This window comes from Engraulis encrasicolus, chromosome 14, assembly GCF_034702125.1.
Source record: "Engraulis encrasicolus isolate BLACKSEA-1 chromosome 14, IST_EnEncr_1.0, whole genome shotgun sequence".
NCBI lineage: Eukaryota > Metazoa > Chordata > Actinopteri > Clupeiformes > Engraulidae > Engraulis > Engraulis encrasicolus.
Genome location: NC_085870.1, coordinates 54,483,589 through 54,499,940, shown reverse-complemented (window position 1 = coordinate 54,499,940; position 16,352 = coordinate 54,483,589). Strand labels below are relative to the sequence as shown.

The 16,352-nt window shown below is 41.2% G+C and overlaps 3 protein-coding genes across 6 annotated transcripts; 2 read left to right on the top strand and 1 right to left on the bottom strand.

Moving 5' to 3' along the window:
- Positions 1-217: 217 nt before the first annotated feature.
- svbp (small vasohibin binding protein) lies at positions 218-1,827 on the top strand. Its single transcript, XM_063216628.1, has 3 exons — positions 218-374; positions 810-943; positions 1,248-1,827. Exons 2-3 carry the CDS (start codon positions 830-832, stop codon positions 1,332-1,334), a joined length of 201 nt encoding a protein of 66 aa, XP_063072698.1. The 5' UTR covers positions 218-374; positions 810-829; the 3' UTR covers positions 1,335-1,827.
- An 813-nt stretch (positions 1,828-2,640) lies between these two features.
- Positions 2,641-5,598, bottom strand: fbxo2 (F-box protein 2). 3 transcript variants are annotated; one of them, XM_063216626.1, is made up of 7 exons: positions 5,398-5,598; positions 4,771-4,834; positions 4,303-4,429; positions 4,043-4,135; positions 3,817-3,949; positions 3,293-3,514; positions 2,641-3,002 (listed from the first exon to the last, which is right to left on the bottom strand). In XM_063216626.1, exons 2-6 carry the CDS (start codon positions 4,805-4,807, stop codon positions 3,380-3,382), a joined length of 525 nt encoding a protein of 174 aa, XP_063072696.1. In that variant the 5' UTR covers positions 4,808-4,834; positions 5,398-5,598; the 3' UTR covers positions 2,641-3,002; positions 3,293-3,379. The 3 variants fall into 3 exon arrangements, with proteins under 3 accessions (XP_063072696.1, XP_063072695.1, XP_063072694.1); XM_063216625.1 differs by having other exon boundaries at positions 2,642-3,002; positions 4,771-4,818; XM_063216624.1 differs by having other exon boundaries at positions 2,642-3,002; positions 4,771-4,845; positions 5,398-5,597.
- Positions 5,599-6,048: 450 nt separating this feature from the next.
- phf13 (PHD finger protein 13) lies at positions 6,049-16,248 on the top strand. 2 transcript variants are annotated; one of them, XM_063216155.1, is made up of 5 exons: positions 6,049-6,186; positions 7,323-7,363; positions 8,272-8,373; positions 12,905-13,682; positions 14,023-16,248. In XM_063216155.1, exons 2-5 carry the CDS (start codon positions 7,325-7,327, stop codon positions 14,247-14,249), a joined length of 1,146 nt encoding a protein of 381 aa, XP_063072225.1. In that variant the 5' UTR covers positions 6,049-6,186; positions 7,323-7,324; the 3' UTR covers positions 14,250-16,248. The 2 variants fall into 2 exon arrangements, with proteins under 2 accessions (XP_063072225.1, XP_063072226.1); XM_063216156.1 differs by lacking the exon at positions 6,049-6,186 and adding an exon at positions 6,832-7,177.
- Positions 16,249-16,352: the final 104 nt, after the last annotated feature.

Here is a 16,352-nt window from a genome sequence, read left to right as displayed (position 1 = left end):
TCAAAGCATATCTTAAATGGGCTAAATGTATTGCTGTCCTTACAAGTGTTAGCTGAAGATAAAATGTGAAATTGGAACACAGTACTGTATTGTATTTTAGGCTTTGTATAGCCCACATATTCATTCCTTTTTTCTATCAGTAATGTCACAGGACAGCAAGCCTATTAAATGACAAATAGGAAGTGGGAACACTGTTTCGGCACACCATGCATACACCCGGATAGTTTCCACGTAACACATAATATAACGGCGAAGGATGCCTTGCTGTCATGTATGAGGATTTATTCAACGACACGGCCACTGAAAGCTGATTTTGTGTTTCATCCATCCCCGAGAAACTACAATAACAACAATACAGAAATTACAATTCGCGAGTAAGTACACAGTTGGAAGGCTATTATGTTTCAGGTGGTTGTTTATGTGTATATTGTATGTTTTAGAACCCAAAGAAACAATGGAATTCTGACAAAGCCTGAGTTCCACCCACTAGCCAAGTGAAACTATTCAATGATCGCCATCTACGGGTTGTAAGCTAAGACTACTCAGATACATTACTTTTACTTAGAGTAATGAGTAGGGGGTTATGTGCTATTGATAAACGTCATTCAACTAGCAAACACGCTAACGCAAACAAGCTTTCTTGTTTGTTTGCTGACAAAGCTCGTCGCAGCAAGGTGTTATAGTAACCCTTATTGAAGAGCTAAAATACCCAACTAATAATAGAATTACAGGGGAAAAGTACAAGGTATTCATTGGAAGTAGGCAAAAACGTCTTGCTTTCGACATAATCCTGTTAACGTGGTGCTTAGTTACAGTGTTGACCATAACCATGGAGTCAGCGAGTCGAAAGGAAAAGCCTAAGCAGAGAGATACGTCAACACGCGGGGACAGAGCAAAACAGAAGACTGCACAACAAGAATTGAAACACCGCCAAAGAGCAGAGGTAAATGTGCCACTTCCATCCATGATAGCCCTTACTTGATGCAATTTCAGATTATTAACAGAATATTTTAAAACACCAGGGGAAAAGTGTTCGTCTTCCTACTTTTAAAGGAACAGTCCACCATTTTTGATTACATATTTGCAGCAGGCCTATTTCCAAGCATTCATGAATGTGCATATCATTTTCTTCTCAGTGTTTCAGTACTTATATCAGCAATTTCTTGAAATAAGGTGGACTGTTCCTTTAAGGCCATTTCAGAACGCTGTGGCGTCATGTTTTTATTTTTGTATTTTTTTTTTAACAGATATATGCCCTGAATAAAGTGATGACGGAACTTGAGCAGCAGCAGTTTGAGGCCTTCTGCAAGCGGATGCAGTCAAAAGGAGAATGACAACCACCTTGAGATTTATCTGTGTGATCTACAGCACAACACACGTAGCAAAGCCAGCATCATGTTTTAAACCTATTGCTAATATGTAATTATCGCTACTTTCTGAATGTTGGCATTTGTTTGTAGCGTATGTAGTCGATTAGGGTATGAAGGTAGAGATGGTGCTGAAGTTGACATGCCCCTCCATGATGGTCAATCATGGTTCAGAATTTGTTTACAAAGCTGTCATACAATGCTCTATGCCTATACCTCTGTTAAGAACAAGAAGACTGACTGATATTGTTACACACCATAATTTATTATGTCATAATAACCTTGGTATGTTTTTAACATTTTTTAACTTCTATATACATGTATGTACTGTGACTTTTATCTTGACCCTATGCCTTTACATGAGCCACTAGTTTTTACCTTATCCCGGTGAACCACTGCAGATATTCAATGTTTACATTTTATGCTCTCAATACTATAGTAAAATTTGTTTATACTCGTTGCTGTCGTGGTTGTTGAGTCTCTGTGTGTTGTGCTTCCTGCTTTATAATTCAAAGCAGACGATGAACGATTGTTCCTTGGCTCCTCAACATGTGCATTGTGTGACAAATGTGACTTCTACATTCTTGGTTATTACATTTATGCATAGAAACTTCTTGAGGCACACAATGTGGTCATAGACCATGTGAACCCTCTGTGCAGTCAAAAGTTTGTGATTTGCAATCTGCATATTTGGCAAATAATATAGGAACATTTGGCCTTCCTTCCTTTCCAGCTCTGTCCTCACCCACTACAGGTCAACTGCTTCAGCAGATGTTGTTGTCCGTCACAGGCATCCGTCTTGTAAAATCGAGGAGTGTCTCTATCTTTTGTCACGAAAGGATGTGTCTTCCCTCTGATCCTCGTGCTCAAGCATATGCAGAGCCATCAATGGATATGTGCATGTGTCTGCAATGCCTGGGGACAGCAGCTTTCACCAAAGCTATAACTCATCTCTCACATGCATGCTTGAAGCAGAACTGGCTGAAGCATCTGTATTGGCCACATAAAAGTCAAGAAATAGGCTTTATAGATGCTTGAACTATTAAGTCAAAGTGCACAGATGTAGCACTAGAATGATATGATGTCTGTAGACACATAATACATTTTCCCCCAGGTCATTCAGACGTCATTTGATCACTTCAGCTCAAAGATATTTTGATAGCCCTAACATTATTGGTCTGATATTTTTGTCTGATCAGATGTGTTTTTATCAGTTGTGCAAACATTTGATATCAGAGACATTGAGGTGATTTAGAGCGTTCCACATTCTTATGCTGATTTGCATACAGGACATCAGTCAGAAATAGTTGAGCAGTTTATTTATTTTAGTGTCTCAACGAAAAAGTGCTTGGAAATACTAACTAGGGTCCAGGTGCATATTGTACCGTAACAGCATTTCAGGTATTAGTGCATTAGTTTAAGACAATAGCAGCAGTAGGTAGGTTTTATTAGATCGAGGAAGTAGTAGTTCCTAAAACCACAACATTGAAATTCTTGCCTTGCGCTCAATTTTGTTAAAGGTATTTAAATACTTTATTATACTTTCTTTAAATACTCAAGCAAAACGTAGCCATTCTAAGGCCTATGCAATTTAGAACAAGACAGCTCTTCAATAAGTTGTTCCACACCTTACCCCTATAGTCAGGGGCGGTTCCAGACATTTGTTCTTGGGGTGGCAAAGGGGTGGCGAAGTGTATTTCAGGGGGGCATGCTCCTACACTAAGGGAAAATTAAATAATCGACACACACACTTATGTGATACAGTAAATCCCTTAAAGTGAAACCCTGCAACCTAAAGTTCTATGTCTGAAATGATGTCAAGCATTAAGGCTATTGGTCACAACCAGGGCTCTTAATTGGGGTGGCAAATCATATTTCTGGGGGGGCAAATGCCACCCCCTGCCACCCCTTAGAACCGCCCCTGCCTATAGTGCTCTGAAGGTCGCTAAAAATTAACCATTGTCTTATTCACCTACTAACATCAAACTTTCTCCTCTGCTCCAAAGTAGCCTTTAGAGTTCCACTCTAATGGCACTGCCTGTCACCCTGACCCCGAACCATCCATCCCAGTAACTGTTGTCTCTCCCACCGTGCTCAAAGGAGATGAAGCGCAGTCCTTCTCCATAGTCTGAGAAGGTGTGGGTCACCTGGAAGAAGTCACATTTTAGTCAGGACTCATTGATGTCTATTGACCAATTACTACAAAGTATATAGGTTTTGGCATTAGCTATGTGTCAAGGTGAACTACAAATCCAAGAAATTCTTGCCTAGTTCTATGACAGGGTTTCACTGATATTCGATATTGGTGCAGCTGCATAGCAGTATGGCAGTGACACGCGTGCACCAGGGTGCATAAAATAAAACATTTTAGTCATACAGCCATGATAATATTTTTCATTCAGTATACTTACTGTAAATGTAAATGGATTTAGTGGATTAAAATAAATACCTGTCTCCAAGAGCAGTCATCACAGTCAAGGGTCACATTGTCTGGCTTAAACTCTTGCAGGACCTCCTGATTTTCATCCAGTAGACAAACGGTCAGTTGGTATATGCAACCACAATCTGTCCGTCCACAATACCTACAAAATAGACAAAATGCATCACATGGCGACAGCCAAGGTCACTCTGTGTCGCTCTGCTGTCTCAAACAGGATCAGAATTGAAAGTCTCACCAGTCTTCTACAGTGACAGCTGGCTGTGTGTCTAGCTCTTCCGGAGAGTACTCCTCTGACACAAGGTCAACCACTTGTCTTTTCAGGCACAATCTTTGGAGTTTAGTGAGAGAAGCAGAGGAAGAATGGCATTATTAGGCTCCCTCCTTATTTTCACTTTCCTAAACAAATTCATACTTCAACTACAAGTGACTTATATCTCTATTTCAAAATCTCTAAATCGCATATCTTTAATTCAACCTCACAATGTGTTGTCTTACTCGAAAGAGGTGGCAAAGTATTTTGTGACGCCATCATCCCCGAAGGAATGTCCGCAGTCCCCGGGCATGTCCTGCACGACCCACTCGCTGCCCCCATTCTCAGTCAGCTCCCAGTGCTCCATCTGTTCTGAAAGGAGCACAGGTAAAACACATTAAAGCATTTGATGCTTTCGTAATTTTGGTTTTGGGGCATAATCCCTTTTGCTACTTTCAACATTCACACAGAATGGTTTCAGCTGTGTCTGAAGGACAATGAGGTATGTACTGTCTGGACTATGGATCACATCTCCTTGTGGAGGAGCATGGAGAAGCATCTGATATTCCTGATGACAACATCTTAGATAAGTCATTTGAAAAAAAAGGTAACAGCTTTTGTAATTTTATTGAATTTCTGGTGTTTTATTTACTACATTGTAGGCTAGCCTAGGTATGCATTCACATGGAAGCACATAGGGTCCCCACCCTTACCTTCGCCACAGGGGTTCTTCAGAAGATTTCTAGCCATTGTTGATCAGTCTAAAAGTCAACAACACTGGGTAAAAACAGGAATGGAAGTTGTATGACACAGATGTAACAAGTAAGTATGACAACGAATGTATTATGCACACACAGAAATATTCAAGGACAATTTTGAGAAACGCATATTGTTTTATACTCGCTATAAAGTGACACACCAAGGGGACAAGTGGGGGAGGGGCATCTTCTGTGGAATAGGCCCATCCAATGATTTGCACAAAGTAAAGTTTCATCCATGGAAACGCCCTCAGTAATGTGGGCAGGGAGCATACTCCATCTAGCTGCAGGGCGCCCAAATAGCAGTGAGAAAAACATCCGTACTTCCCAAAATCTATCAGTTCATTATTGGTACGTGACATGTTTTATATCAGTGGCTTTATGTTCTGAATTTGCCATGTCATATGCTAAGTTATATTATCTCATGTAGGCCTAATGCAGATCTACAGATAGACGCACAATGGATAGACAAGCTGATTCGTCGACACGGTTTCGACAACACACGCACTAAAACTACCTCGCAAATGTTTAATTCACCTGACAGCAAAGTTTAAGACACGTAATAGATGGCAGGCTACTCACGGTCCTGGAATGTGAAGTGAATTCTGGCTGTTGTCGTAGTGGCACTCACTGTCCGTCCCTGAACCCCACAGACAGTGAAAGGAGCTGACACCCGAGAATGCCTGCGCCGCAAGCCTCAGCTGATCACATGGACAGCGCTACACTGAACTACACTGCATATCTGCCCTATGCTGCAGCTGCTATATGAGCATGAAAAATCCCACCCGCAGCACAATTGTCCATCGTGGTTTAGGCCTACTGGAAATTTGTCAGCACAAAATTGGAGCATAGCTCGGGTAAAAAAAATAAATGACACATTACATGGTTGACTTGATTAGGATGAACAGGCTTTCATGCCATGCAGTCATATAATTTGCCCTGAGCAGGAGAGAGACATGCAGTGTTGGGCAAATGTTGGGCTTTGTAGAATCATGTAGCCTATCGGTTACCTAGTTGCTCAGACTAAAACATTGCCTTAATTTGCCAAAGCCTCAGAAAATATAGCCATTGTATTGTCTGTAATTAGTGCTCGGAATGGGCTACTTGATACTGCTTGCACAAAAGTGTAATGAGACTTGTTGTAGAGAAAAAATACACATCTAGCTCCGGCCTCCTTTCGATTGGCGCATGGGCAAAAGCCAACTAGCCGTGTGGTTGTAAGGTGGACACAACCACAGCCTGTGTGTGCACGAGTGTGTTGAAGTCATCAGTAGCACAGTCGTGTGTTATTGAACGTCAAAGTAACGTCTCATCGTTGCCAAAGCTTGACAGTTCTTGGGTTCCGTTATCTCCACCCTCGCCCGAGTTAAGGTGATTGTTTTTATTTATCAAGTTGAACGTGCATTTTTGGTCGTCGTTTACTTCTTTGACGGTTACTGTTAGCCACCTTAGTTAGCTGGCGATACTTTGATTGAACAAGCTAGCTTGTATCTTTGGGAATTCTAGCATTGGCTAAATGTGTAAGCTAACGATAGTTTGTTAGCAGAGTTGTTCGCAGCGTTAGGATATCAACTAATATTTTGGATGTTCATTTAATAGTAATATACTTGCTATCGATACACCGTGTGAATAACTTGTTATAAAACCTTAAATGTACCAACTTGCATTTTGCTATTTAGAGATAGCGCAGCGTGCCTTGTTGATTACCACTAGAGCCTAGTTATTACCCTGTCAGCTAGGATGACATGAAGTTGCGCTAGAAGTAATGTTGTTAGCAGGCTACCAAAAGTCGCTTTGATACGCTGTTATTTAAAATGTCACTTTCTGAAACACGTATCTTTAGAAAACACACATCAAAACATAACCGTTTCGAAGTTATTTCAGTAGTATCGGCATTCAATAAATCAATAGTTGCTTTAATTTGTTTTTGCATCGTGCTAACTTTAGGCACAGCTAAGGTGTATCCTTTTCAGGAATCTGCACAGTTGTTACGCCATTATAATAACGAAGCTTTCTTGAATGATTCCCAAACCCGCATTTTGTATGTGTGGGTTTGAATATAGCCAAATGGTGTAATACTACAGTGACGTACTTGTTTGTTTGCAAAGATAACTCGACGTTAGATTTCGATATCCACGTCTGATCTTTTATCATTCCAACATTTTGGTAAGAAAACAACTTCGACTAGGAACCACCGACCTGCACATAACAGAATACCTTACGGCAAGTTCAGCATGACAAAGGAACGAACAACATTAGTTATCGAATGAATGAAAAGGTGGCGATGCACATTAGGTCTAGAGATGGCGTACTGTATCGGAAGATGATTGCTAACTTGGACGAGACCCTCTACTAGCTTCTGGTTCGACATTGAAAGTTAGACTATTTCGCTAAAGCAACACATGTTGCTATTAAAGTTCTCCTTGCAACAGAAAAGCGGCACAAAATTATGGTAACTTAATGTAGATTTGTCTCTTTTGAAGTATTTTCTTTTGTGTGTTTGACAGAAATGGAACGCGTTGCCCCGTCAACGACCTTTGAATCCCAGGTAAGGATCAGGCTAACTCGAAAACATTGATCAACATGCTTGCTATAGCGGCTAGAGCAGGGGTGGGCAATTATTTTGGGTGTAGTAGCATTATGTAGGCTATCGTAGGGCCAGATGTCGTAGGCAACATCCATGTGCCAATAATGAGAATTACTGTAATGTCCACTGACATACTTGTTGGCTATTTCACTCCTGCACATTGCAATATTTAGATGTGACCTTGATTAATCTCACACCTGCAACACCATTTGCTTTTTGAATTTGAGATGTGTGAGTATGGTAGCCTACTTTGGATTTAAAAGGCTCTGCGGGCCAGATGAAATGGCTTACTGGGCCGCATTTGGCCCCCGGAACTGAGTTTGCCCACCTCTGGGCTAGAGCTTAGCGATTAGAACCGCAAAACCAGAGATTCTTTTAATATATCTCTCTACTCTCTCTGGTAAAACTAGTGGCTTGCTTGCTAATACGTCGCGAGTGAAAACGTGAATGTTGCAGAATGTGTTAGCTGACTCAATCAGCGTTTTCGCCGTATTTTCTAAAAGGTTGGCCCGCCCCTTCCCTGATGTAAGCATGGTGTTCAGTTTATCAACGTGGTTATTACAAGTTTATGGCGTCAAACTAATATGGAAGACAGTTGAAACATATGGATCTGACCAACATTTTATATATTATATAATATATAATAATATATTTCATATATTATGAAACATGACAATGAAATTATGAAAACCCGTAATAACTAGGTGAACAGTACTCTGCTGCAATGCGATCATAGATTTGGTCATGATAAGCAGCACAAAATTACATGTGACAAATGTAGCAAAATTACAATGTGCTGTTATTGGTGTTGCATGTATTCTTGTATTGTGAAGTATGTGGTATGCATTGATGAATTGTCCTCGTTTCAGGGCTTCAGTCCAACTTATAAAAGGCAGCGCACAGTAGAGGATTTCAACAAGTTCTGTACTTTTGTATTGGCCTATGCTGGGTATATTCCCTACCCCCAAGAGGTGAGTGAAATCTAGTTCTATTGCCCTGTGTTTGCAGGGGTAAAATATTTTTGAAAAGTATTCTCTCTCCCTGCTGTTGGATAAAGTAAGTTACAACACTTCATGTAATTATCTTTGATTGGTGACAATTTAAGGCACATTTATTCATCCATGAAGACGCTAGGGATATTGATAAAGGTTGCCAGTCTGAGGTAGGAAATGTGGGCTGCTATGTCAATTAAGTATGGCAGTTTTTTTTACTTAGAAGTACATTTCGAAGTCAGAGAAAATTCTCACTTTGAAGTACCCTGGCCATTGAGGGTGTTGTACAGTACTTGAGGCAGCAGCATCCGCAGGCTCTCTGTCTCTCAGCATCTCTATGGGCTCCCGAACATGTAGTTTATCCTATGGAATGGACTTGTCCCCCTGTCCCATCGCCATTGCTGCTGCTGCTGTGCTGTTGACACTTTGTTTGATCCACAGAGTTGGTGGTGGTGCCTCAGGCAGTTGCTGCCAGTCCTCCCCTGCCCCCCAGCCTAGGCCACCCCGCCACTGCTCATCTTTATCCTCATCTTCCTCCTCTGCGACTGGGAGAGCCCCTCTAAACCAAAACCCTCAGTCCCTGGGTAAGAGGGTTCAAGTTTAGCTTCCTTACTCCATGCTCCATCCTAGGCTCCTGCCCTCAGTCATCATTATCCATAGCTCTCTCAGCCACCACACCCCTTCACTCTTGGTAGACAACACAGTGGATAGACATGTAAACGTAAATGCGGTGTCTTTGGCATGGAGCGCAAGGAAGACAGCCCTCATGGTAACCCTTTCATTTCTTGGTGGGACATAGTATGTTCTTGTTTTCTGGTACAGTACTTTATCTGCTATTGTGTCCGGTGCATGTTCAGTCTTTGCTCCCTGTTATCGCTGTTGTTTGGCATGCCGTGAAAGTGAGTGGGCCTGGGGTAAATAGTAAGGGGTTGGTTCTGTATTAAACAACACACATTTGTGAACTTATCAGCCCAATTTTTAGCCTAGGGAGGGGCTGTTCTTCTTGGTTGTGATTAAGACCGTGTATTGTAACAAAGTTGGAAAAAACAGCAAGAAATCAGTTATTTAACTTATGGTAATATATTACCAAACAATTACTACGTAGATAAATAACTGTCTCTTTATGACTCGTTTACCCTGGATTCATCTACTTATGTGTGTCACATGTACAGTATAGGGCAGAAGTCTGGACACACCGTCTGATTAAGTGCATTCTCTTCATTTTTGTGGCTATTTCATTTCACGTGAAATCAGACACTTTGGGACCCGACTGACATAGATTTCAATCATACTTGGTGTGCCTTTTCCGTAGCAAGGTAGCACCCCAGAACTGCATTTGTGTGAATCTGACACCAATGCTAAGGGAGAAACAGACTAGCAAAGGTTTACATATGAGGGTAGGACACTATACATTCAGCTTTGATTATATCAGTCAGTGTAAGTCACAAAAATATGTCTGTGGTGTTGTTTGAAAGCTCTTTTCTGGCTCTACAAATTACACAACAGCATGGAATACAACAACCCTCAGAATATGAATTATGATAAATTGAAAAATGAAAAATTGAATATCAAGAAAACTTGTATTTTAAAATGACCAGTTCCTTGTCTAAACGTAGCCTGCAATGTCATGAACAACACCTGAAATTATGGTGTTTGGTACTTTTTTCATTTCAGAGATAATGGGACTCAAAAACATAGCACCATGCAGATCACATAGTAATAATATGGCAATCCCATAGTAATATCACATGACGGCATGTCTAGCAGAATATGCAACAAAAATGGCAGAAAAAGGCAGATGTTCATGTATACACACCAAATGATAATTTCTGAATGTTTGAACATTCCTTCACTATGTACCGGTACCTGTGTCCTCCTCCCTTAACTTTAAAGAGAGAAACAATGGCTACACTCTCATTTTGTACTCCATCAGTGCATTTGAAGCAGCTGTGTCTTTTGTACTGTACATAATGCATAAGTATCCTTTGAGTACCTGGAATAGGGGCCCACGAGGGTGCAGGGCCCACCGGGAAAATGCCCGTTATGCCAGATGGCCAGTCCAGCCCTGTCCCTGACACTACTCTATTACTACTTTATTACAACGCATTTCAACCTTTTTGTCCCATTATCTATTAAATGAATATAGAACCACACACACCATTTTTAGGTGTTGTTCATGACCTTACAGGCTACGTTTAGACAAGAAACCGGTCATTTTAAAATATAAGTGTTTTTTTTTGTATTCAATTTTTACATTTTCAATTCATCATAATTCATATTCCGAAGGTTGTTGTATTCCATGTTATTTGTGCAATTTGTAGAGCCAGAAAAGAGCTTTCAAACAACACCACAGACATCTTTTTGTGACTTACACAGACTGATATAATCAAGGCTGAATGTATAGTGTCCTACCCTCATATGTAAACCTTCCCTAGTCTGTTTCTCCCTTAATATTGGCGTCAGATTCACACAAATGCAGTTCTTGGGTGCTACCTTACTAGTAAAAAGGCACTGCAAGTATGATTGAAATCTGTGTCGGTCGGGTCCCAAAGTGTCTGATTTCATGTGAAATAACCCATTTATAACAATGCATGAATACATATAGAATTATGTGCTTCACCAAAGATATACAGTGTTATCAGTTTTTTTTGTCCGTTTTCAAGTAAACATCCAGTCAGTCAAGTTAATCTTAATTGAATAAAAAAGTTGTTCAATAACTCTTTAGAATTGTAGAACTAGAGCTTTAACACATTTTAACCTCCAATGCCCTCCATGAGAATCTACAATGTACTGTGAATAGCCACACAAATAAAGAGAATGCATTGAATGAGAAGTTGTGCCCTAACTTGTGGCCTATACTGTATATTCAGATGTTGCTAATTTACTTGTGGGTATATTAGTGTATTTATGCTAGGCCATCTTCTATTATTATTATTATTATTATTATTATTATTATTATTATCTATATCTAGGCCACTATGATATCATTGTCTTCTTGACTTTATAGCCTTGAATTTGAATAAAGAGATTCATTGTCTGCCCCGGAGTGTAACAGTATGAAGGGATTGTTAGGTTCTTTCTGAAAATTGTGTCCATTCACACAACTGAGATCTTACAATCACCATTTATAGAGTTCTTCAGCGGAAGCGGAAGCATGTAGTAGATTGTAGTCTTTCATGTTAGCATTTAAGGACGTCCTGGTTCCTATCGGCTTCCGGCCTCCATTGGGAATGAATAGGGGTAAATTTCAAATAAGCTCCGAGTGCAAGCACGCGCTTAGCGAACCCCCGCAAACTGTCGAGGGTGTTAAAAATAGGCTGTAGGTATGACATGGTTGATCATTTTGTGTCAAACTTCGACATAAATACGATGTTGCGTCCATATGCTAAACCCGGAAGCTTTTGGCGACTACAGAAACGGCGCCAGTATCTAACGGCATGTACGTGCGGAAGGTTGTACCCATGGCAACCAAAGGAAAGTATGTAGTTCGGAAGTTTTAATGATCAGAAAGGGGTTAGCAATATTGAATTATAATCGTCATGATTTAACATGTGAATACACCAACATGATGATACGATCCGTTCCACTAATGAGAAAGGGATGCGGGGACACGCTAATGTTCGTTGTTGCCGTGCAACTTATATTTTTGCCAAACCTGAATCTCTATGGCGTTTTGCAATGTAAAAAATCGCCAGGGAACCGGTAGTCCAAACGCCGCATACAAGTTGACGTCAACGCTGAAGAGCTCTATTTGGGTGCAGTTTAGCATGACCAAAGTCAGGACTCATTTGGAGTTGATTTTCTTATAAATCTGTGGTCTGTTGAGGATTTAGGATGGTTGCTTCAAAGTTGTAAATGATTTTAGCCTGCATTTGTCATGCACACAGGATGAGTCAGTAATGCAAAATCTAAATGAATCTCTGAAAGAATCACCTTGTAACCATGTGTTTTACCTTGGTGAAAACTGTGTGTCAAAGTGGACTGCATATGCACATGCTAACTTGAAAAGAGAATGAGCAACCATTGAACTCAGCGTAATGGTTGTTAGTATATTATGAAGAAGTAAAACATACAAATTCCAACTTAATGTAATGCAAGTGCGAGACTGCTCATGCAAAACACTGCCTTTCAATGTAAGTTTGAAGGTTCTTTGCCTAGCTATGGCTTCTCTTAGTGAAAAGTTGGGCCAGTTCATAAACAAAATGATATAAAATGGCTAAATCTATGTATTTGAGGTATAGTTTCTTAGGTCTACAAACCATTAGTGCATCTAGTTGTGGTGATGCCCAGTTTTCTAACATCTGCTTGAAGCTGCTGATGTTACATTTACGTCACGTTACATTGCATTTAGCAGACGCTTTTATCCAAAGCAACTTATAACAAGGTTATAATCAGTACAGTAGCATAAAACACATGGAGGTAAAGAAACCAAGCAGGCTTAGTGCATGTTTTAAATGATGTATTTATACACATGTTTAACATGTTTACTGCTTGTTGTGTGGTTCCTCAGGAAGAGGCCCCCTTGAGGAGCAGCTCCAGTCCGCCCAACAGCACTGGCAGCACGGCGGACAGCGACAGCTGGGATTCACAGCAACGCCTCAGCGGCACTTTCACCTCTCCCTCTCCCTCCCCCGTCCTCTCCCTGCCTGGTCAGTCCCACCTGTCCAGCAGTGGCCGCAAGAGCTTTGCAGGGTTCAAGCGCGGTGGTGACGCAGAAGCCAGCTGCCGGTACCCCCCATCACAGCTCCACACACGTCCCAAGTCGGCCGGCCTGCTCCTGGAGGGTCGGAGGAAGACGGACAAGCTGCTGCTGAAGAAGAAAAAGAAGAAGAAGCCGCAGAGCAGGCCGGCCGAGGAGGAGTTGAGGCACCTGAAGCCGGTGTTTAGCTCGCCGTCCGACTTTGTGCTGAGCAGTGGACGGGTCATCAAAGAGGAGCCGGAGGACTTCCTCAGCATTCCTCAGCCCGCTGCCTCCTCACACATGCGCCCTCGTTCACCAGAGCACCACCATATGCAAAGTATCCACGCAGGAGGACACTCTCCCCCTCACGAAGAAGGCTTCATGTGCAAGCAGGAGTCTGATTTCGCTCAAGGATCTCCGTCCTGGAATGGGAAGCAGAGCCCAGAGCACGAGCACGACTCCCAACCCCAGCTCAGCGATGGTAAGGCACTGGTGGTGGAGATGGAGGGCATGGAGGGAACCAGGACTGTGTTTCGCCAGGGGAAACAGGTGGTCTTCAGGGACCAGGATGGTTCAGGAGATGATGAGGACATTATGGTTGATTCAGGTATGCTTTACATCAATTGATCACTGTTGTGCTTTACTTGCTTGATATTTGTTCAAAATTTGAAAAACACTTCTGTACAAAATCTGCACAGAGTATTTTTGCAGTGGTAGTGTTGTGGTTCTAAGGTGAAGTCCGAGTCCGCAGTAATGCACCATATTATTGCATTAGTGTAGCCAATTTGCTAACATCTAGTGTAATGAATTGATCCATCCAGTATGCACTCAATCTCTGTTATATCCTCAACCAAACCAACTTAAATAAAATAAATGGCACATATAGCAGTAATTTCCAATTTACTTTTGCTGTGGTATTTATCAGACATCTTAAACCTGTTTCGCAGATGATGACTCGTGGGATCTGGTGACCTGCTTCTGCATGAAACCGTTTGCCGGCCGGGCCATGATCGAATGCAACGAGTGCAACACCTGGATCCACCTGTCCTGTGCCAAAATCCGCAAGACGAACGTGCCCGATTCGTACGTCTGTCAGCGGTGCAAAGACACTCAGTTTGACATCCGGCGCTCCAACCGCTCGCGAGTGGGCCCCAGGAAGCACCTGTTGGACTGACGCACCACTTCTGTCCTGCCCTTTGACACAGACTCCAGTCACACTGTCACCCTGGTTCCTCAGTACTGCTCAAGAGCCCCCACCTAACCCCCCTCTCGTCTTTTACACACACTCAAACCAGTATGGCATTTGACCTATTTTTGGTGGTGTTGAATCTTCATAGTACAGTACAGAGCAGGGGTTTACACCACTTCTCCTTTGTTGTATGTTTTACGTTCTTTGTCTCTCCACTCTTGCACAGTAATTTGTGAGATAGACAGAGGGATATAATGTATGGACTAGTTTAGGGAAATATGGAACGGTCATAATGAAGAGGGTGTTGGTAGGACATGGATCAGGCGTGATGGTGTGCTGGTAGAGACTTGCACTTTTTTGACGAAAGCTTCCTATATGGTTTTGCCAACTTGTGTTGAAATTTAAAATGATAGTTATTATATGAAAGAGAGAACGTTGGAGGTTTCCTGAAAAGGTTTTTTTTTTTTTTGCCCGTTTTCGTGAGTGTTTGGCTGACTTTGTTGCTGTTTTCTGGTGTTGCCGCAGCCCCTTGGAAGCGGTTTAATTTTCCCCCTCTGTATTGACATTCTTTTTGTTTTAAAAGAAAATGTTATCCATTGTTCTTTTTTTGGTTCAGTTTTTTCAAATATATATATCTATAGATGTTTAAAGCATAAAGTGGATTTATTCAGATTTTCATCAACATTGAGATGCTTTGCTGTTCTGTGCGTTTGTGTGAATTATTTTATATGTGCAAGATGGACAATTCTTTCCACGTGATGAGGCGAGGGCCTCAGTATTGGAAGTAAGATGTAATGCCTGCTTGTCTTAAGGACTTAAATCTTATTCCAACCTTTTGTTTAGTACACAAATGTACAGATGATGTTGTGTTATGTACTATTGCCAGGTTCCTTTGTGCTCCAATGGAAAATACATTTTAAGTAGTTTTTAGAGAATCAAACTTTAAGACTGTTGAAATGGTGTCTTCAGACCAAAGCGGATTGAACTCTGAACTCATACTGGCTTATGTGAGGGTGTGAATTCATTTCAACCTGCTCTTACTGCCCATGTTGTCATGCACACTGTACATATTACACTTAAATGCCAAAGTGACTTATTTTTACATGTACCCACTGACAAGGTCTTATAAATATTTTGGTTGATGTGTCTTTTCAACCATATGTTATTGGACATAATTTTAGGGGAGTGATTTTTATTTCATTTTCTTGTCAGATGCATAGAGAACACCCACTCTTTTTTAAAGTATTGAGTTAAACACAGTGTCGAGTTGACAACACTTGTGAACAGTTTGAACACAGAACTGTTGTTTTCCTCTGGCTTCCAGTTGTCGCCCTAATGGGTCTGTAGTTACGTTGACATTACATTGAGTCTTTATTATCACGTTAAGGGAGAAAACAGTAATTCTTAAGACACCAGCCTGTTTTATACCGAGGTTACAATTTGCAAACTGGCTTTTGACATTTGTTTTTTTAATGTGTCATTAAAGCTCACAACCTCACAAAGAGCCACCAGTGCTTAAAGATGCCAGATACCTCTTCTGTTTCAACCCCAACTTAAGAAATCAGCATCAGGTGTGATAATGTCTTTGAAGATGACGGACTACAATCACACTTTACCGTAATAGTTATTCTCAATGATTAACTCGAAATAGATTTCAAATGGTGATGCAATACCAGAGTGTAAGCTATATACATTTTACTTCCCATACATCAGGTTATAAACACAGTGGTAAAACGTGTTCAGACATAAGGCTTTTTGTTTTTTGTTGTGTGTTATATATGGTGCTTTATTCCCGTCCCTGAGCTGTTCTCTGGGGGGTGTTTTTGTCTGGTGTTCCCAGAATTGGGAAAGGGATGTGGAAAGGTTGGGAACATGTCAGTGATAAAAGCTGTTTCTGTGAAACTCTGTTAAAAAAGCTCATGTTTTTAAATGCAGAAATAAAAGAAATATACAGGGGTGCCTCGGCCCCGCTCTGAATACACAACTTCATGTGTGACGTTTGTATGGCACTGTACATGTAATGAACATTATTCACTATTCTTGCAATCCATTATTTCCAAATGGAGACCAAAGACCAAATGAAGCCCA